Below are 23,730 nucleotides of genomic sequence, written 5' to 3'. Positions count from 1 at the left end.
TTCACGTAACAGAACACTGTTCTTATTTTTAATAAGTTAAATTAGCCCAAATCCCAAATCGTCATATAATGTTGACTTATTCTGTAGCTCAGACTTTCCATTGTTTGGTAATTACTTTAATTCCTACTTACATTAACTGATTTCCCATGTATCCTGATTTGATTTGTGAGAAATTGAACCAATGTATTTGCCCAAAATAAGAATCATAGTGTCTGTTAGAGTCAGCTGCCCACATGTGCCATCCTTTTAAGTGTGTACCCATCCTGAAATTCACTGTGACCTGTATGCACTTTGTTTTAAAGAAAATATACATCTTAATTTACTTAACGCAGGAAGCAAATGTCAGCCTGAGAAATACTCATTTATATACAGATGACTTTCAACTTAAGAAAGCATGCTTGGCTGCTTGACTGTGGGTTTGTCTTTGAGTAGCACTCATAAGGGTATTGTCTGTGGTAAAGGGATCAATAAACATGTAATAAAAGAATTATGTAAGGAAAGTTTGAAAATTATTACATAAAATATAAGAACAGAAGGGAAAGATTAGCAATAGATGAGAAAAAGCAACTGCTATACTTAGTAAGAAATGTGACTTAATGTCAAAGGTGAATTTCATATTCACACAATGATTTGCTAAATATTGTGCATAAAATTACTGCACATGGCAGATGTTAGCCAAGATGATCTGTATGACTTTGTTTCTACCATGGAGTGACACAATCTCCCGACAAGTTCTAGAATATTGCACACTGGGCACTTGGTAATCTCACTACTCTAATGGCTGGAATTTTCAGCATCTGAACACATTATACAGTGTCCTTTGCCCTTCTTCAGTATTTTCTCATTGAAACTATTTCACTTACATTGAAATAGTGAGGGTACTAATCTAAAATAGCTTGATATTTCTTTGATTTTTGTGTAATTTTATACACATTTCTTCCCTGACTGCTTGCATTCCCTGTTCCTTCTTTCCTTCCTTCCCTCCTTCTTTCCGTCCTTCCTTCCTTCCCTTCTTTCTTTTTAAAAGTATTATTGTTATTCTTTTTCTTTCTCCTCTTTTCCTCATTTTTTTTCTTTTTCCCCCCAAGCAGATATTATTCTTAATTTCCGAACAACTTATGTCAGCAAGTCTGGCCAAGTTATCTTTGAAGCGAGATCCATTTGCATCCACTATGTCACCACCTGGTTCATCATTGATCTGATTGCCGCCTTGCCCTTTGACCTCCTGTATGCTTTCAATGTAACAGTGGTGAGTAAACATCTTTCACGTGGCCTTTTAAGTTGTATGTTTGACTTTCATGTATTTTCTGTTAACTGCTCCCTGTGGTTTGTGACCTCGTTAATAAGGATGTGGAGATATTTATTGACATGCAGGCCAAATTCTCCACTTGAGGAAGTGAATTCTTTCTGATCTCTTCCTTCAATACTCAGAAACCAAGATAGCATATACAGAAAGAAAGCCTGAATATGTCATAAATTTTGACTCACTAAACAAATCTTTTGATACCCAACCACCTCTAGGGATTAAATCATCACTTTAGATTTCTAATAGGAAAATTGACTGGAGAATTTGATGGAGAAATGCAAAACATATTTTCTCTTTTTGTGATCTTTAACCCTGTCACTCCTTATAATTTTATTATACATTAACAAAGCTAACTGTAGGCTGGTCAAACAGGAATGCTGGAATTAGAGTAAGGGAATATTGGGGTTATTCAATGATATAACCCCAATATAAAATGAGATTCCTGAGTTGATTAACACTTGCACTTTCTGTTCTTTCTTCTTCCAAGCCTCTTATCAGGTCTCTTCACAAGGAAGAAAGGGTTCCATTTACACTAGTGATTATTTTTACATTCAATGACTGACATTTTTAAAAACTGTTAAGTGCTTCCTTATAACCAGAGAGATGTTTAGGAAGAACAGTTTTGATTCGGCACATGTTTTTTGTTGTTGTTGTTTTGTTGTGTTTTGTTTTTATTATAATAACCAATGTCAACTTGTAAAAACAAATGTACTAAAATATTAGTTGAAATTAAACAAATTCCCTTATAATTTGATAGTTCTTCATGTACATCACATCCTTTGTGAAGACTTTAATGACTGGTTTCCAAGAGTAGTCAAGGGATCACAGTTTCAAATTCAGACATTATTGGTGAAGACAAAAATTCTGTCCCAACTTCTTAATGCAGGCTTACGTATTTGTTAATTCCATATACTGTAAAAATATTTTTCAGTGTGTGTGTGTGTGTGTGTGTGTGTGTGTTTATTCTGAGTTGGGAGATTGAGGGTTATGTCATCAGGACGAAAGCTACCCAAAAAAGCTAGCACATAATATCAATTGACATGATAGGGGATAGTTACCTGTGCTTTCTAAAGAAGTTTTACGAATGTATTTGTCTAGATAAGTACCATAACGAAAATGAGATGGCTTCAAGCAGGGATTTCATAAATATCCAAAATAATCTAAAAGGAGTATATGTTACAGAAGGTTTATTAAAGTATTCTAAATTCTCTGACCAAATTCTGTTTAGCACAATCTGATTTTAAATTAATTTGCTGCTTTGCTACTTAATATTAAGAGAATTCTTATGCTCTATTTTTCTCTGGGCACTGAAATAGGAAAATTTTAAATATGTACATCTAATATATAATAATGAATATATACAAGAAATATTCAGTGTATGTTTCTGTACTGTTAACATCATGGTTGCCTAAATTAACAGGTGAGATTCTCTGACTTGGTGACCCCTTCACCACTCCCCTCCCCCTTCTCAGTGTCTTGGCAATATTACATAAATGCTTCATGAATAATGTAAGTCACAAAAGAAAACAAGAGGGCAAAGGAACTTTCTACTAGAGATACTGCTCCTACTTTTGAAAGGCCTAGTCATTTAAAAATCAGTCTGAATCTGCTGTCCTTAACTAAGGTAATAAGTATAAAATGTTCTATTTGAACTAAAGAGCTTGTTCAAGATATTCTGTTCTTTTTCTAACAAAACATGTGATGAGAACAGCTTATAAGAAGAAATGTCCTTAGACATTGAAACTAAAAATAAGCCTGATTTAAAATATGTCCAGATTTAAAATATGTCCAGTGAATACATCTCCATAGAAGAAACTCATAACAGAGTACAGCCCCCTGTATGCTTTGGCCCTAACTGCCATTAATTGCCCTTGGCAAATGTTTTCAATACATTCATATAGTCACCAATAGAAATCTACTGTGCACCTCACTCTGAAATGTTCTGACAGGGACAATATTAGGAAGGACTGATAAAGTGGAAAGGTAAGGGTATTATTTACCATCTGAGCAAAAAATTAAAACTTTTTTATTTTAATTGGGCACATTTTGTTGTTGTTTTGTTTTATTATAGCCAATTGGTAAAATATAAAACTGCTACCTGACACTTTGTTTAGATACACTTGTCCACAAGTCCCTCATAATTCTCAATCATGACAAATTTGGGATACAGATCTCAAAAAGCAATAAGAATCCTGAGGTCCCCCACTCATCAAAAGCTTGCATCGTCATTCGGAGCAGGAAGCTGCTACTCTTGTGTGAGCAATTATTTTTGTTTGGAATGTCCCAGCAAATCACCAGGTATGTCTTCCTGAAGTGGAGCTCACAGGCCATGCTTGTGGAAATGGTCACAGAAAGAAAGGTCCATCTTTTTCTCTGAACCATTCCCCCTGAGACGAGTGAGGATGAGGTATCTGCATCACCTCCAGATTCACATGACCTTCCCTATTGGGAGTTCTATACTAGGCTTCATTTTACTTAAAAATTGTCATCTATCAAATTCAGCTACCTTTTAAACATAGTTCATTCACATTAATTCTCTAAGTGACAAAGTCAAGATTTTAAAATCCTAGAAGGTGATCCTGTGATCCACACCAACTTGGTACATGGTAGATGAGATGTTGATGCTGCAGGGAGAGAGGAGGTGAGGCTTGACCAGAGCTTGCAAATACAGAGGCGGACTCCTGCAGCCAACCATTGGACTGAGGGTGCGTTCCTTAATGAAGGAGTTAGAGGAAGGACTGAAGGAGCTGAAGGGTTTTGCAACCTCATAGGAAGAACAGCAATTATAGTTAATAAAGTTAAGGTTTTTTTTTTTTTTCAGGAAAAATAACCTCTGTAACTTTTAGCCTACATTACTTCATTCTTACTCTTGATATCATGTCTGAGGAGCCAAAACACACCAGTATGTCCACAGGATCTAAGCTACCATGATTCTTCCTTCCAGAAACTTTCTACCTTGGGTATGGGTTACAGAAAATGCTGTGCTGTGGATGTGGCTTCCAAGCTGTGTTGCTCTGTCCCACCACAGGTGTCACTCGTTCATCTCCTGAAGACTGTAAGGCTGCTGCGCCTTTTGCGCCTCCTGCAGAAGCTGGACCGTTATTCTCAGCACAGCACAATCGTCCTCACCCTGCTCATGTCCATGTTTGCTCTCCTTGCACACTGGATGGCATGTATCTGGTATGTCATTGGAAAAATGGAGAGGGAGGACAACAGCCTTCTCAAGTGGGAAGTCGGTAAGGGCTTCTGTCACGTTTTCCACTGTTAAAAAGGAATGTTCTGTTGACGTTGGGGGAAGGGAAAGTTGTGTTTGTGTATATATTATTCTATTCATTAAGTGTTAAATTTTTGTTATACTACATTACATAGGCCATTTTCATCTATGTATATAATGTATATTTAGTGAATTTTTAATACTCTGCCACCCTTCAATTCCATCACTAATCTTACTCCTTTCAATTCTCTTTGTCTTCTACACAATTGTATAGATCCATTCCTTCTTACTGACATTTCTTTTTTTTCCAATTTAAAATGGAAGTGATGAAAGTCTTCTTTAAGAGCCTTGCATTGTTAGTAAAACTTACCAGGTTCAGTTTTTAAGCCAAAGAAACTTAAAAATGATCTAAGTTGTTCAAACTGTCTAGCGAGGATGTGCCAATTGTTGGTTAAGTTTGCAATCTACCTTGGCATTTGGATTTGACTGATATTTATAGAACATTTCACCCTAAAGCAAAAGAATATACCTTTTTCTCAGCACCTCATGGTACCTTCTCCAAAATCGACCATATAATTGGTCACAAGACAGACCTCAAAAAATATAAGAAGATTGAATTAATCCCATGCCTCCTATCAGATCACTATGGAGTAAGAGTGGTCTTCAATAACAACAAAAACAACAGAAAGCCCACATACACATGGAGACTGAACAATACCCTACTCAATGATACCTTGGCCAAAAAAGAAATAAAGAAATCAGAGACTTTTTAGAATTTAATGAAAATGAAGGCACAACATACCCAAATCTTTGGGACACAATGAAAGCAGTGCTAAGAGGAAAACTAATAGCCTTGAGTGCCTCCAAAAAGAAACAGGAGAGAGCATACACTAGCAGCTTAATGGCACATGTGAAAGCTCTGGAACAAAAAGAAGCTACCTCACCCAGGAGGAGAAGAAGACAGGAAATCATCAAACTCAGGGTTGACATCAATCAAGTGGAAACAAAGAGAAGCGTACAAAGAATCAACGAATCCAGGAGCTGGTTCTTTGAGAAAATCAACAAGACAGAGAAACCCTTAGCCAGACTGACCAAAAGGCACAGAGAAAGTATCCAAATTAACAAAATTAGAAATGAAAAGGGGGATATAACAACTGAACTGGTCTTCTAAGGGAAAAGAAGATGAGCCTTTCTTTTTTCCATTAGGAGAGGGAACTACCAAAAGGGCGTATCATATGCAGAGGATCAGTGATGGAGGAAAAGACAGGATCATTTACAAATATTTACAGCATTTAGTAGTTCCACAATCCATCAAAGTTTAGGATTTCTCTTTCAAGCATTACATAATTTTGCATAAATGAATGTGAAATATCAAGCACAGGAACCCATTTTTAAGCCCATGTTAATCATGGGAAATTTATAGAAAATAAGAAGTCTAAAGAAGCAGATATCTTCTAGTCTATACTAGCCACCATCTTTGGACAGCCCCACAATTCCAGAGATATTCCTTTATTGGAGGGCTATTTTTTTCTATTTTTGTTTTGATAAAGAATCTATTTTTCAAAATCTACATTTCAAAAGAATCTGTTATTTCAGTTGGTTCAAATTCTCTCACTTATAGTCTCCACCAAAAGTCAATCTTGAAGCTTTGAAAGAAGCTCAGACCTTTGCAGAGGGCTTAATCATAAGCTACACCCAGAAAGAGATGTGTCTACTATGTCTCTTTGCTGAGGAAGCTATGCTCAGTGTATCCTGTGCTGGCTGTCCTAACAGAACCTCTCTCACTACAGCATGAAACAAGGTCATCCCTGAAGGGTAAGCTGGAGATTTAGAGGAAGCAAGTTGAAGAATGTTAATTCCCTCATCAGATTCTATAAAAATGAAACAACACAAACAAAGAAGTCATGTGACCATGGTTCAACTAAGCTCCACAAAGCAACTGAAGTGTTATACCTAAGATTTTCTTCTGAAAAGAGCTTGCATTTCTTCCTTTTCAAAGCACATTTTAGGTATCTGGCTATAGTTTTGCATTCTCAGAAATGAAGGAGGGACATAAATAACTCTGTAGAGTGGGAAGCAAAGGTGTCCTAGATTTTTTTTTTTTAAATGAGATTCATCTGGAGAAAGATGGAGAGGGAAAGAGATAGGTGGGAGAATCCAGTCTGATGTCACTTGACACCATGTGTCTCCTCCGGGTGCTCCAGTGTTGTCGCAATGCAGTTCAGTGAGGGGCAGGATTAGAAGTCTGCCCTTTGTTTTCATTCTATATTAAAATTCTCTTGTGGTCAGCATTCAATTCTATTTTAGCCTGCCCTGCTATTCTTCAGACCCCAGACCTGTACACTGATATTAATTTGTAAGGCTTGCAATCTGAGAGAATCTAGCTGGGAAAAAAGCCAGCTTCCTCACAGTCTCAAATCAAGTTAGATGAGGAGTCCTTTCGGCTACAATTCTACCATGTCAGTTGTGCTACAGACATGCAACCTAGATCTCAATTTTCTCTCCTAAAATATGCAGAGTTGCTTTTTTCCCTATGAAAGAGGGAGTTAGCCACGTGAAGTGTACCAGGATTAGCCCTGACCTGGGACCTAGTGTTAGAGTTCAGTGTAACCCAGAGGTTGTAAGCCTGGTGTCAGACAGGCAAAGGCGGATTGGTACACCACAGTGGCAGGCAGGCTTGGGGCTCGCATCTGCAAGCCTCTTCTGCCTTCCCAATCAGCTGTTAGGTTTGCCCTAATTTAATTCAGCAGTCTGCACCACAATTTCCTTGTCTACAACATATGAACCTCACTAAACAACTGAAAAGTCTTTCTCTGGATTCCATGATATATGGCTATATGGTTCTCATGAAAACACAAATTTAAAATTATACGCTTCGAGGAATATGTGGGATATATGGTCTCATCACTGATTAGTGTTCATTGGCCATCTGTTGCAGCCACCATAACAAGCTAGGTTGAGGGTGTATCTGCAGGTTTTGCTAAAATCATGTCTTGTCACAGAATCACCACTTTTTTTTTCTTTTTACTTAAAGTAAAAGTAAAATTCCCTTTGGAGAATTAGATATCCTGCCTGAATGGCCACTGGGATGTGATTAGGAAGGAGGACGCTCGTTATCCCTGTAAATATGATTGGACAAGGTCTGGACAAGGACTTTCCCTCCTTCCAAAATTATTCTTATATTTTGTACACTTATTAAATCATATGGCAGCAGAGAGTTGGCTTCATATTAAACAATCAGAGCTTTTCTACCTCTTAGTTCATTTTTACTGTGTAATTTCTTTTCAGTAGTGGTTTTGTTTTTGCTCCAATTACCATAAATCAAATACTACATCACATAAATGAAATCCTATTAGAGAACACGTTGTTCTTTACTTCTGTGGATTAGGTATAGAGTGGATTTATCTGTCTGAATGATAAATCTCTTTCTAATCATTGTCAATTATCCCATTACACTTCTTTTGTCCTTGGCAAGTTCAATAATAGCAGCTAATGTGCTTTGATAATTTGCTTCTAAACAAACCCAAGCTCATCTTTAAGCATGGTCAATGCCAGTTTTTATAAGTTATCTATTTTTAGAATAGATTCTTTGTGTTTGTTGGCTTATAAGGTCAGAAACTGATTGTAAAATGGTTTGTCTGAAGATCTATTTCAGTTTATATTTTCATATATTTGAATGTATAATCTAGGCAATTTTGAAGTTTGCCTGACTGTTTATGAAATAATAGACTAAGAACGAGCTAAAATCCATTTTTTTATCAAATGAAGAGAATCAAGGTGTAGGTTATACAAGTCCTATATGGAAAATTTTGGCTTTTCCTCTACTGTGCCTTCTGTTTAGGATATAGTTGCTGGCAAAGTTGGATGAATCAGTAGTCATGGTCATTAGGTTACTAAGTGATATTCATGGTTCAGGAGCCTAGACTCCCAAACTTGTCTATGAGTCTTTCTATATCTTGAATATATTAGGAAAATTATAAGGAAAGTCTGTTTGAAGACCTTTTCCTGGCTAAGAAAGAAAGCGAATGGGCCGATCGTATATTTGCTCATTTGTCAGAAAATAACATTTTTAGGTGTCCATTGTGTACTTGATTCTGTCTACCAAAATTAATGTATTGGATGTCATAGAGAATAACCTTAAACTATTTATGCCACCTCTTCAGCTTGTGTTTATTACTAAGGTAGAGCTGATTGGAAAGTCTAATAAGGTTTATAAAAATAAGCTGATGTCCTTTAATACAGAACAGCAGAATACAGGAAGAAACAATTAATGTTGCTTTCTCTCCAATGACTGTAGAGTGGAAATAGTGCTGTATGTATCTTTTTGGGTTGCCAGTATTAAGTTATCAAACACAGAAACATGTAAAGCAGATTGGGAGCTGTTTCAGTGCTTGCTATGTAGTGCAGGGATCCAGATTTTGATTACCATGTAGAAGCAAGATATTGACCAAGAGGTGAGGTTGTCATTTGTGGATCCACACTCACATACATGCACATAAACTCCTTCATATATATACACCACACACATGCAAAGATGAGGTTAAAAAAAAGTAAAGGTCATTATCACCAAGTCACTGTCAATATGTGCTGTCTGCCATAGCTGTCATTATAATACTATGACAACTACTCTCATGATAGAAACCAATGAATATCATTTTGCATAGGAAGTTTATTTAGAAGGTAATTTCAGAGTGTTGCAATTTGATTTAATTATTGTGCTCAACAAGTCACCTATAGGAGATTTTATTCTGAGCTTTAACAGAGTTAACATAATGGGTAGCTCCAGCACACACCCTGAACACCTGTTAAGTGTGACAGTTTTACAGAATGTGGATAGAGGGTAACATTTAACTCTATACTAAAGAAACATATCACACGTGAATTTGAAAGTACTTTTTATGGAATATATTCTTTATTTACATTTCAAACATTACTCCCTTTCCCAGTTTCCCCCCTCCACAAAACCCCTAACCCATCCTTCCTCACTCAGAAAACCCCTAGCCCATCCTCCATCCCCCTGCTTCTATGAGGAAGGTCCTCCACCCACTCCACTCCCGCCCCTCATTTCTCCTACTCTGGGGCATCTATTGAGCCTTCACAGGACCAAGGACCTCTCCTCCCACTGATGCCTGACAAGGCATTCCTCTGCTACAAATGCAGCTGGAGCCACATGTACCCCTTGTTGATGACTTAGTCTGTGGAAGCTCTGGAGGGTTTGGTTGGTTGATTTTGTTGTTCTCCCTGTGAGGTTGCAAACCCCTCCAGCTCCTTTAATCCTTTCTCTATCTCCTCCATTGGGGACCCTGATCTCAGTCCAATGGTTGACTTCTAGCATCTGCCTCTGTATTTGTAAAGCTCTGGCAGGGCCTCTTGGGAGACAGCCGTATCAGGCTCCTTTCCACAAGCATTTCTTTGCATCCACAATAGTGTCGGGTTTGGTGACTATTCATAGGATGAATCCCCAGGTAGGACAGTCTCTGGATGGCCTTTCCTTCAGTCTCTGCTCTACACTTTATCTCCATAATTTCTCCTGTGAGTATTTTGTTCCCTTTCTCAGAAGAACCAAAGCACCCACTATTTGGTCTTCCTTCTTCTTGAGCTTCATGTGGTCTGTGAATTGTATCTTGGGTATTCTGAGACTTTGGGCTAATATCCACTTATCAGTGAGTGCATATCATGTGTGTTCTTTTTGTGATTGGGTTACCTCACTCAGGATGATGTTTTCTAGTTCCATCCATTTGTCTAAGAATTTCATGAATTCATTGTTTTTAATAGCTGAGTAGTACTCCATTGTGTAAATGTTCCACATTTTCTGTATCCATTCCTCTGTTGAAGAACATCTGGGTTGTTTCCAGCTTCTGGCTATTATAAATAAGGCTGCTATGAACATAGTGGAGCATGTGCCCTTATTATATGTTGGAGCATCTTCTGGGTATATACCCAGGAGTGGTATAGCTGGGTCCTCAGGTAGTACTATGTCTAGTTTTCTGAGGAACTGCCAAACTGATTTCTAGAATAGTTGTAGCAGCTTACAATCCCACCAGCAATGGAGGAGTGTTCCTCTTTCTCCATATCCTCAACAGCATCTGCTGTCACCTAAATTTTTTATTTTAGCCATTCTGACAGGTGTGAAATGGAATCTCGGGGTTGTTTTGATTTGCATTTCCCTGATAACTAAGGAAGCTGAACATTTCTTTTAGGTGCTACTCAACCATTCCATACTCCTCAGTTGAAAATTCTTTGTTCAAGGGAAACTGAGGGGGTGAGGAGGGAGTGTTTTGGGTGGAGAGGCATATACGTGGAGGCAGGGGGAAGGAGGAGGGGAAGAGATTAGGGTGTTAGGGGAGGGGGAATAACGGGAAAGGTTTTACCATTGGCAATGTAAATGAAGACGATATTCAATAAAAAAAAATGAAAATACTTTGTTCAGCTCTGTTCCCCATTTTTAATAGGGTTATTTGTTTCTCTGGAATCTAACTTCTTGAGTTCTTTGTGTATATTGGATATTAGCCCTCTATCAGATGTAGGATTGGTAAGGATCTTTTCCCAATCTGTTGGTTGGCATTTTGTCAGATTGACAGTTTCCTTTGCCTTACAGAAGCTTTGCAATTTTATGAGGTCCCATTTGTTGATTCTTGATCTTAGAGCATAAGCCAATGGTGTTCTATTCAGGAAATTTTGCCCTGCACCCATGTGTTTAAAGCTTTTCCCCACATTTTCCTCTATAAGCTTCAGTGTATCTGGTTTTATGTGGAGGTCCTTGATCCACTTGGACTTGAGCTTTGTACAGGAGATAAGAATGGGTCAATTTGCATTTTTCTACATGCTGACCACCAATTGATCCAGTATTGAGAGTACCTTTTAAAGGTTGAGTATGCATTTGGTTGCAAAGAAATGTTTTGATTGGCTTCTTGTAGAGGCATTATTTTTTATTTTTATGAGCATCTTCAATATTGGCAAACTATGTGACATGGTATTCGAATAGTACTCAGTAGTAGAGCACTTACTAATTACGCCACAGGCTCCAGATTCCACCCTCAGAGCTGCAAAAATGGTAGTGTAAGGACTCTCAGGCTTCCATAGGTCTCATTCATAGATGTGAATTTTGTTGTAATTATTATCACTTGTAGAATTCAATTAATGGCAGCTGCAAAGTTCAGTTAACGATACTGAGTCTGCTTTTAAAGAGCTCCAATGGGATCTTAATTAAGAAAGATTCAGAAATCAAGCTGCTACTATCACTATTTGAATACACTTCAAGGATTTGCAAGCCTGTTATTTTGCCCAAAATGATGCCCATTGTGGAACTTACCGACTGATTCTAGTTTTCTCATCTGTAGCAGGTGTGGCTGTAAAGCTCCTCCAAAAATCTGCCTCCTATGGTCTCTGCTGCGTTGTGTGCTCCTGCTCATGGCTTCTATAGTTTCTTTGTTCTTACTAGGAATGGAGGCCATCTTCAAACTCCCTGGCCTCCCTACCACTAATAAACTGTAAGAGAAATGCAGCCACACTCTCCAACACGGGATGGAGTGAGCCTTGTGCTTCACTCATATCCTGAATTACAAAAGCAAAAAAGAGATCAATTGGCAGGACACATGGACTAGTTCATACCACCAATCTTGGGAAAGGAGCCATAGGAACACAATAAAAATGACAAGAAATTTGGAAGCTGTCCTACAAATACTGGGGTGAGATGTCCTGTTAGTTCACCATGCTTCCACTGCTTCATGGTCCCTGAAGTATGAATACATAATGATCACACGTTAGTCACACACCATCAAATATCTAATGTCTACACACTGCCAAGACACAGAGATTTAGGTTTTGTTTCATTTTGTTGCTGTGAGAAAAAAACCTGGTGAAAACCAACTTTGGAATAAAAAGTGTTTATTCAATTTATTGTCAATCATTGAGGGGAAGTCAAGGTGCGAACTTAAGCAGCTAGTCACATCGTATCTGTAGTCAAGAGAAGAGAGAAGTGAATGTTCATCTGCTTGCTTTTACACCTCCCCATAGTGTTCAGCAACTCATAAGAATAGTGCCACCCATAATGGGCTAGGTCTTCCTACATCAATTAACAATCAAGACAGTCCCCACAAATATCCCCATAGACTAGTTTGATTAAGATAACTACTCCTCATTAAGACCATCCCTGCAGTTACTTCCAGGTTATAGCATCTTAAAAGTAAAAAGCAAGCCAGTACAGGCTCCTTCCCTTTTATCATGTCTCTCAATTACATATGCAATAGAGAAATTCCTCCACTAAGTAATATATTAGCAAGCCAGCCAAAAATAAAAAAAAAGAAGGCAAAATGGACAAATGTATAATATCTTTAATCTTGTACTTAACTGTAGTAAAGTTGATAAAACACTTATTGAAATCCCTCTGTGAATCACAAGGCTCTCACAGATGTCATCATGTCAAGTGGTATTGGCTGGACTGTGGGGACTGCTTAATGCTCCATGCATCTTGATTGCTATAACACACTCGTTATTCCTAATGCAAGCATAGCATTCCCCTAGTTAAACTCATCTGGGTCAGTATTTCCATCTTGTGCCTAAATACTGTTTGATGTTCTTTCTCAAATTTCTCAATTTAAGATTATAACTTGCTGAACTTTGAAAGAAGGAATTTTATCACACGAGAAATCATTTGTCATTTGTCTACTCCAACTCTTAGGTTGGAGTAGACTTCTCTTTTGTAGATACACAAAATATTGCCCCTCTCTATCTCTCTCTATCTCACTCTGTATCTCTCTCTCTCTGTCTCTGTCTCTCTCTCTCTCTCTCTCTCTCTCTCTCTCTCTCTCTCTCAGAAACACACACACACACATACACACACACACACACACACACACACACATGTCAGGCAAACATAGAATGGGAGAAAAATATTCATATGTCACTTAGAATACTTCATTTATAGGCTTAATGCTAAGCCACTTGAACTTTATTTGATGGAGCATCATAAATCTTATAGACTTGAGGGGGTCTCTATCTCTAGTTATTAACTTCTAAGTATGAGTAAGATTCATATAAGGGAGGGAAAACAGACCAGGCCTATGTATGGTAAGCTGATTACTTCAATAAGTGAATCAAATTCTCCTCACACATACAGGATTTATGGAACTCTCTGTGTACACCATGCTGACCTCAGACTCATAGAGATCTGCTTGTCTATGCCTTCCAAGTGCTGACATTAAGACACATGCCACTACTGCCTGGCTTGCTTCACACATTTTATAGAAATTATTGTCTTAGTCAGGGTTTCTATTCCTGCACAAACATCATGACCAAGAAGCAAGTTGGGGAGGAAAGGGTCTATTGAGCTTACACTTCCATGTTACTGTTCATCACTAAAGGAAGTCAGGATGGAACTCAAGCAGGTCTGGAAGCAGGAGCTGATGCAGATGCCATGGAAGAATGTTTCTTACTGGCTTGTTTCCCCTGGCTTTCTCAGCCTGCTCTCTTATAGAACCCAAGAATACCAACCCAGAGATGGTACCCCCCTTGATCACTAATTGAGAAAATGCCCCACAGCTGGATCTCATGGAGGCACTTCCCCAACTGAAGCTCCTTTCTGTGTGATAACTTCAGCCTGTGTCAAGTTGACACACAAAACCAGCCAGGACAATTACTATAAAGGCTCTTCAATATGTGGCTTTTCCATAAGATTCCCATAGTGGGGAACTCATAAGATAAAGATGGGAGTATCTGGGGAAGGTCATCAATGTGACTAGAGAGTTGATTGGGCTGTAGCACTTACTGCTTGTGATTATTTGAATGAGATATCCTCCATATGTCTTGGGCCCTTTCAAGTAGACCCATCAGAGCTCCCAGGGACTAAACCACCAACCAAAGAGTATGCATGGAGGCACCCATTGCACCAGCTGTATATGTAGCAGAGGATGTCCTTGTTGGGCATCAAAGGGAGGAGAGGCCCTTGGTCCTGTGAAGGTTCAATGTCCCAGTATAGGGGAAATGTCAGGGTGGTGAGGTGGGAGGGTAGGTGGGTGGGTGGGGGAACACCTTCATAGAAGCAGGTGGAAGGGATGAGATAGGGGAAACTGAAAAATGGGATAACATTTGAAATGTAAATAAAATATCAAATAAAAGGTCTTGGGCCTTTTAATACTTGGTTTCAAGTGGGTAAAACTATTTATGAAGGATTAGGAGGTCTGGATTTGTTGGAGGGGTAGGCCTTGAAGTTCCAAAAGCCTTTTGCTGTCCCCAATGTGCTCTTTGCTTCCTGCTTCTGAATGAGGTTAATTCTCAGTTGCTACTCCAGCATCCTGCCTGCTGTCATCCTTTCTGCCAAGACTGTGATGGATTTCTATTGCATTGGAACTGGAAGCCCCAAATAAACCCTTCTATAAATTGCTTTAGTAGCTGAGTTTTAGTAGCTGAGTTATCACAGCAATAGAACAGTAACAAATACACTGCTCTTGTCAAGGAACCACATTTAGTTCCCAGCAACAACACTGAGTGGCTTCTAAAAGCCTGTAGCTCCAGTTCTAGGGAATCATGAGTCCTCTTCTGGCCTCTGTGGGAGCATGCCTGCAATGCACATAACCCTACATAGACACATACACATAATTTAAAATAATAAAACAAAATCTTAGAAGAAGGGCATAGAAGAGTGTACAAACAGAGTTCCTAGAGATTAGAGGGAGCACTTCTAGGGCTCTGGGGATTACCTCGCTTTGTTTCTGTTAGTTTTGCTTTTCTGAAACAGTGGAATACTAGGCTGCCTTCAAACTCATGCTCATTCTGACTTAGTCCCCTGAAATTACAGGGGACTAACTACCTAACTAACCTAGCTTCTAATCCTTTTTAAAAATAGTGCCTCTAACTTTAAATCCTCACAGGAGCCTCCATTGACCTCAAAACACATGTCACTAGGTTTGTGGTGCAGCCCAGCCCCTTCCTTTGCACAAAGCTCCCAGGAGACCTGGTTGCTTCCAGTGTATCTTTCAGTACTTTGTGTAGCAAGGCTGTGGAAGTCTTGGGGTTGGAAGAGTCATATGTGTCAAGTAATAAAGAGCTCTAATCCGAAGCCACACAGAGCTTCCTATCTTCTTCAACTGCCTTGGCCCTAATTTCTTTGTACCTGATACATGGCAAAGGTCCATTAGAACATGACAGCCATCACCACTAAAGCAATGTGGCACAGCTCTTCATTTTCAGAAATGATCCTCCTTGATGTTAATTATGAGAAATGAAAATCAAATACTGTATCTGAAGAGTTTCTAGTCCCCTATTCAGCTTTGGAAGATAGCATCTAGAAAACAGAAAATATTTCCTACTTTGGGGCTAAGAGTTTACTCTTTCGACATAGAAATCAAATATTCTGTTTTGTTTTTAAACCCAGACTCCAGTATATCACTACATTTTACTTATAGATATATTGGAGAAATTAAGAAATTAAAAAACTCCATCCAGCATTGCTGTAATCTGATCTCATGTTTAAAACTTATTAGGTATTTTGAGATAATAAAAAAAAAATAAGAGCTTTCAATGGCATGTCTCAGTTCTTTCTGAAAGAACCTCTATATTTTCAGGTAGTCAGACAGCTAACAGGATTCCAGGTCACCAGGACTCTCGGGAGAGTAGGGAAAAGTCACAGAGAGAGAGAGAGAGCAGTGCACACAGAATAATCTTTGCCACAGACTGTCTGCATGGTGTCATACTGTAGGACACAATTTCACAGCCACAAAACTTCTTTTGTCATAAAAGTCTGAGAAAAGCAGTTCATTTTTACCCCTGTCCTGGAGGACTTGAAGGTATAGCATAATCTGCAAAATTCTGAAGAATGGGCTACAACTATATTTAAGCAAATCTTTTGGTGCTTTTTATTAGTTTCTGCTGACAATTTAACAGCCTGTAAGCTTGAGGGAGAAACAAAAAAATAACATGCCACAAGAAATATTACTAAACTTAGTATTATAATAGGAAAGGAAACCAATAATTTTAATCCTAATATAATATACAACATCACACAAATCTCATAGTAAATCTTGAAAAGAGAAAGATTATCCTCATGTATGCAATAGAAATATTAAATAACACCTAACTTTTTATAATAATACCTTAAACAGCATTATAGGGTTTTATTATATAATTCAAGAAAATCATAATCTTACATGAGTATATATATGCAATGTGTACATCGTTTTGCACCATATGACTAGAAGGGAATGCACCAAATATATTATCAATGTTGTTGATTTGTTGCCATTTTATACTTTCTATATTAATTATGTTTAATAATAATAATTTTCTTGTATCCAATAACCCCTAAGAGTCACAAATGAGCTTAAATAACTTGATGTACAAGCAGCTTGAGAACAGAAGTATGCTGTGGGATTATGGTGTGGAACTGTGTTGTAATTAACAATATGCACAAAAGTATATAAATACAGATGTGTGTGAATAGACAAATGTAGATGGTTTTTATACCACAACACCTGTCTATGCTCCATCTCATCCAGTCTGATTAAGATGAGCAAGGTGTACATCCCTATAAGGTCTTTCTGTTTATATTAATAGAGGAAGAATTGCTGGAATCAGTCTTCATTCAGTGATTAGAAATAATTCATTCCACTTCTATATTTCTTTTTTTCCCCCGATATGTTTTTTATTTACATTACATATGATTTCCCCTTTTCTGGCCCCACACTCCCCGAAAGTCCCCTAAGCCCTCTTCCCTCCCCCTGTTCTCCCATCCACCCCTTCCCACTTCCCTGTTCTAGTTTTGCTCTATACTGCTACATTGAGTCTTTCCAGAACCAGGCCACTCCTCAGTTCTTCTTGTACATCATTTGATGTATGGATTATGTTTTGGGTATTCCAATTTTCTAGGCTAATATCCACTTATTAGTGAATGCATACCATGATTAATCTTTTGAGACTGGGTTACCTCACTTAGTATGATTTTCTCCAGTTCCATCCATTTGTCAAAGAATTTCATGAATTCATTGTTTCTAATGGCTGAGTAGTACTCCATTGTGTATATATACCACATTTTTTGCATCCATTCTTCCGTTGAGGGATACATGGGTTCTTTCCAGCTTCTGGCTATTATAAATAGGGCTGCTATGAACATAGTGGAGCACATATCCTTATTACCTTCTGGGGAATCCTCTGGGTATATGCCCAGGAGTGGTATAGCAGGATCCTCCGGAAGTGACGTGCCCAGTTTTCTGAGACAACAGACTGATTTCCAGAGTGGTTAAAGCAATTTTCAACCCCACCAGCAGTGGAGGAGTGTTCCTCTTTCTCCACATCCTCACCAACACCTGCTGTCTCCTGAGTTTTTAATCTTAGCCATTCTGACTGGTGTAAGGTGAAATCTCAGATTTGTTTTGATTTGCATTTCCCTAATGACTAATGAAGTTGAGCTTTTTAAAGATGCTTCTCAGCCATCTGAAGTTCTTCAGGTGAAAATTCTTTGTTTAGCTCTGTACCCCCATTTTTAATAGGGTTATTTGGCTTTCTGGGGTCTAACTTCTTGAGTTCTTTGTATATATTAGATATTATCCCTCTATCTGATGTAGGGTTGGTGTCTTAGTCAGGGTTTCTATTCCTGCACAAACATCATGACCAAGAAGCAAGTTGGGGAGGAAAAGGTTTATTGAGCTTACACTTCCACATCACTAAAGGAAGTCAGGACTGGAACTCAAGCAGGTCAGGAAGCAGGAGCTGATGCAGAGGCCATGGAGAGATGTTTCTTACTGGCTTGCTTCCCCTGGCTTGCTCAGCTTGCTCGCTTATAGAACCCAAGAGCACCACCCCAAAGGTGGTACTACCAACAAGGGGCCCTCCCCACTTGATCACTAATTGAGAAAATGCCCCACAGCTGGATCTCATGGAGGCACTTCCCCAACTGAAGCTCCTTTCTTTGTGATAACTCCAGCCTGTGTCAAGTTGACACACAAAACCAGCCATTACAATTGACGACTTGTCAACTTGACACACAAACACATCACTATTAAGCCTCAACCCTTACTTTTTTATTCATCCCCAAGATCTAAATTACTTTAAACGTCCCACAGTCTTTACACATTAAAAGTTCAATCACCTTAAAATGTCCAATATCTTTTTTTAATTTTTTTATTCGATATATTTTTTATTTACATTTCAAATGATTTCCCCTTTTCTAGCCCCCAACTCCCGAAAGTCCCATAAGCCCCCTTCTCTCCCCCTGTCCTCCCACTCACCCCTTCCCACTTCCCCGTTCTGGTTTTGCCGAGTTCTGCTTCACTGAGTCTTTCCAGAACAAGGGGCCACACTTCCTTTCTTCTTGTACCTCATTTGATGTGTAGAGTATGTTTTGGGTATTCCAGTTTTCTAGGTTAATATCCACTTATTAGTGAGTGCATACCGTGATTCACCTTTTGAGTCTGGTTACCTCACTTAGTATGATGTTCTCTAGCTCATCCACCATGATCAAGTAGGCTTTATCCCAGGAATGCAGGGTTGGTTCAATATACAGAAACCCATCAATGCAATCCACTACATAAACAAACTTAAAGAAAAAAACCACATGGTCATTTCATTGGATGCTGAAAAAGCATTTGACAAAATTCAGCATCCTTTCATGCTTAAAGTCTTGGAAAGAACAGGAATTCAAGGCCCATACCTAAACATAGTAAAAGCAATATACAGCAAACCGGTATCCAGCATCAAATTAAATGGAGAGAAACTTGAAGCAATCCCACTAAAATCAGGGACTAGACAGGGCTGCCCCCTTTCTCCTTATCTTTTCAATATTGTACTTGAGGTACTAGCTCAGGCAATTCGACAACATAAGGAGGTCAAAGGAATACAAATTGGAAAGGAAGAAGTCAAACTATCATTATTTGCAGATGACATGATAGTCTACCTAACTGACCCAAAAAACTCCACTAGAGAACTCCTACAGCTGATAAACAACTTCAGCAAAGTGGCAGGTTATAAAATCAACACAAGCAAATCAGTGGCCTTCCTATACTCAAAGGATAAGCAGGCTGAGAAAGAAATTAGGGAAATGACCCCCTTCACAATAGCCACAAACAGTATAAAGTATCTGGGGGTGACTCTTACCAAACATGTGAAAGATCTGTATGACAAGAACTTCAAGACTCTGAAGAAGGAAATGGAAGAAGACCTCAAAAAATGGGAAAACCTCCCATGCTCATGGATCGGTAGAATCAATATAGTTAAAATTGCCGTTTTTGCCAAAAGCAGTATACAGATTCAATGCAATGCCCATCAAAATCCCAACTCAATTCTTCACAGAGTTAGAAAGAGCAATTATCAAATTCATCTGGAATAACAAAAACCCAGGATAGCTAAAACTATTCTCAGCAACAAATAAAGTCTGGGGGAATCAGTATCCCTGACCTCAAGCAATACTACAGAGCAATAGTGTTAAAAACTGCATGGTATTGGTACAGTGACAGGCAGGAGGATCAATGGAACAGGATTGAAGATCCAGAAATGAACCCACAAACCTATGGCCACTTGATCCTCGACAAAGAGTCTGAAAGCATCCAATGGAAAAAAGATAGCCTTTTCAACAAATGGTGCTGGTTCAACTGGAGGGCAGCATGCAGAAGAATGCGAATTGATCCATCCTTGTCTCCTTGTACTAAGCTCAAATCCAAATGATCAAGGACCTCCACATAAAGCCAGACACTCTGAAGCTAATAGAAAAGAAACTGGGGAAGACCCTTGAGGACATCGGTACAGGGAGAAAGTTTCTGAACAGAACACCAATAGCGTATGCTCTAAGATCAAGAATTGACAAATGGGACCTCATAAAATTACAAAGTTTCTGTAAGGCAAAGGGCACCATCAAGAGGACAAATCGGCAACCAACAAATTGGGAAAAGATCTTCACCAATGTCCAATATCTTTAAAATTCAAAGTCTTTTAAAAATTCAAAGTCTTTTAACTGTGGGCTCCACTAAAACATTCTATTTGCCATAAAAGCTAGATGTAGTCCCCTCCCTAAAGGGTACGAAATAATTTTACCCACATGCACCTTGCCAGGATAAGGAGTTAATGATTTTGCATAGTCTGGTTTCTTTATGACACACCTATGATGTCAACCCGTGGGTATGTTACTACTTTTGGCCTCTCCCCTTCTACCTTATGGTAGTTTCCTGAGTGCGTTGACTACTAGGATCACTGATAATGCCTCTCAAAAGTGACCTATGTCACACAGAAAATGCTAATTTTACAGTGGCCTTTACAAAGGCAAGCTGTGCTTAGGAAGAACAAAAGTTTGGCTTGAGTGAGTCAGATTTAGTTGATTCAAAGTTCACATCTAACTGGTTAATTAATTAATTAATTTTCATAAGCCCCCTCTCCTGGTTTCTTAATAACATTTTTAGAGTAGTTCATTCAGTCCCATTAATTAAATGTGGCATTTAAATTATATTTAATTATTATTTATGACATTATTAGACATAATTTTTCCATTATTCCATTGAGGGTCTAATTTTGCACTATTATTTCAGTATTTTAATTATTGTACTGTTTAAAACTTAGTAGAGTAAGCAGACTGGGATCCATTCTAATCTTCCTTTTTACTTAAATCAATACTATAAGAAAATTACTTCCATCAACATCCAAATGGGATTTTAGTGGGAGTTCATTTTAGAAACGAGATTGAAAATAGTTCTTTTGTAGAACTGAGATATTTTTGGCAGAAGGTTATGATATTCAGTTTTCATTTATTTAAAAAATATGCTGTTATAAATAAGTAAAACTGTGCATTTTTCATATAAGTTGCATATACTTTCTGTTTATTTCTAACCATTTTAGATTTTTGTGCTTCTATGAGTGCTTCACTTTCCATTGATTTTGTTATAATCATGACTGAACAAAGAGTTGAGGGTTCTTAAATGTTATTTCATAGAAACTGCAAGTAATACATACCTAAATGTATTTCATAAACTTTAATTCATTCCTGTAGTTTCAAAAGATAATCAATGAATCTATAAATACTAATAATTTTACTTGTCTTATCTGTTAGTTTAAGGAAGTTATTTACTTTATTACCTACCAAGTGATTTATAGAAAATGGTTTAAATATCAACCTGATTTTTATTGTTGTTTTTGTTGCTGCAGCTTGATAATACAGAAAAATTTGATTCCTTTTAAGGAAAAAGTTCATTACATTTATTTAGCTAGTTAGTTAGCTATGGTACACATGTCATAAGACAAGTGTCAAGAGAGAATCTCTCCAGCAACCATGTGGGTCCAACATAGAAAATCAGATCATCAGGCTGAACTACAAAAGCTTTTACCCACTGAGTCATCTCTTTGTCTCCAACTACCTGCCCCCAACCATGCTGAGAGTGGGAGAAATGGTCTTCTGCAGAAAAAGAATCCCCTGATTGCTTATCTAACACCAAGTGTTCAGCCCTGAAACCATATACATACAAGTAACATTATATGGATTAAGCAAGTTTCACTTTATATTCAGGAATACACACACACACATACACACACACACACACACACACACACACGAAGCAACAAAGAAAAAGAGGCCACACATTCCAGAGGGGGCAAAGGAGTGTACATGGGCACAGTTGGAAGGAGGCAATGGAAGGGTGAAAATGATTCACTTATATTTTAATGTCAAAAATGAAAAATAAATATACAGTAATATTTATGTTTCTTAGACGACCAGGAAATGATGGGATAATTCTTTCCCTGGACATTGGCATCTTCAGGCAAGTCCTTCTACTATGTAGCTGTATGGCCTTAGACTTCCACATAACCATATTATCTTTTAAATTTTGATATTGAGTTAATTCTTTGTGAATCTGAGGTTGTCTTGAGCCACAAACCCTTTGAAAGAAAGGACAGAGAAGGGTAGATCATCTGCATGACAAATTTATCTACCCACATATAAATACTTCGCATGAATTACCAGTCTATTTTACTAAGTTCTTTAAGGTGTTCCTTATAAGAATGTTCTAAAAGTAGTTGACTTCTCAAATTATATTTAATGTAAAGATTTGACCTTTAAGAAAATTGTCTTGCACCTGAGTCTTAATTTCTTAGCTGCGTGGAACAACGACACCTTGAAGTTGGCGTGTATTTTGTTGACAGTAAATCTGCTCTCAAGGAGTCTGTCCTGTAGAGTTTTAGTCATACTGGCAAGCTTTCATTTAGGTGAGGCATAGGTGGACAACCTGCCGTTTCACCTTACATGTAACTTTGAGAAATAGGATTACCTCTTATGCTGAGAGGAAACATTTCTAGGCATCAAAATCACTTGTGACTCAAATGTTCCAGACTTTCTGATTCATTCCCTAAAGGATAGTCAGGAGCAATAAATGCCTCCTGATATCTTCTGATTCTGACATATGGACAGTGTTCCAATTTGCCCAGTGGTTGAGATCCTGCACAAGGTAGCCCTTTACTCCAGGGGCTCCTTTTAGCTGTGTACTCAATCATTTTATGAAACTGGGTTGTCTCCATTTAAGTCACTCTTTCACATAGACCAAGCTTGAGTCATAGAACCATGGTTGGTGATGTCAGAGCGATCTTAGATGTGAGATATTCTAAAGGCTTGATATTTTCCTTTCTATAATAAAGTCTCATTCTAAAAAAAATGCCTTGAAATAAAAGCTCTAATCCTGGTTCCAGAATCTGTTTCCATCTATATAATGAGGTGGCCACTCTGTCAGTGGCAAGGTGGCTCATTGTGTAAATGTACTTGCTGTCAAGCCTACTAGCCTGAGTTCAGGCCTCCCTTCTTTGCTATTCCTGCCCACTCTTCTAAATTTGGTATAAAAATCTTTTTAGATCCTATGGCTAAAAAAGATGTATATTATGAAGCCAATGTGTGCTACTATTTGTCACAGAGTGCTGTGTAAATAATCACAAATATAAAAAGCTATTGTGGTAATATTAGTATTCATTATTATTAATTTATAAGTCAGATATGCAAGCCTTGCTTATCACCTAGTAGTGTTATTGTCAATACCTCCCTATACACAAGAAAATAGTCACACATTGATAGATAACTTCTCTCTGATCAGGAAAGCAGAACCTCCTATACCTGGGACTTCTCTACTCTCTTTTAGTCTTTGACTTTCTCTCTCAGATTTGTCCGTAGTTTCTATTACATGAATATAAACACTATGTATTTATTGTTAACTGATAGAATTCTATCATGCAATAACACTTCTTGGTTGATTCACTC

General features: G+C 38.1%; 1 protein-coding gene across 1 annotated transcript in view; it reads left to right on the top strand.

Annotated features, from left to right (window-relative positions):
• Kcnh8 (potassium voltage-gated channel subfamily H member 8) overlaps window positions 1–23,730 on the top strand; it is a 430,038-nt gene that overhangs the window by 280,569 nt on the left and 125,739 nt on the right. Inside the window, exons 6-7 of the mRNA XM_052192780.1 lie at window positions 1,092–1,249; window positions 4,335–4,542. Coding sequence (XP_052048740.1) covers window positions 1,092–1,249; window positions 4,335–4,542 — 366 coding nt within the window. The remainder of the gene's footprint in view (window positions 1–1,091; window positions 1,250–4,334; window positions 4,543–23,730) is intronic.

This window comes from Apodemus sylvaticus, chromosome 9, assembly GCF_947179515.1.
Source record: "Apodemus sylvaticus chromosome 9, mApoSyl1.1, whole genome shotgun sequence".
NCBI lineage: Eukaryota > Metazoa > Chordata > Mammalia > Rodentia > Muridae > Apodemus > Apodemus sylvaticus.
Note: the sequence above shows the minus strand (reverse complement) of the source record. Positions and strands in the feature narration are given on the sequence as shown.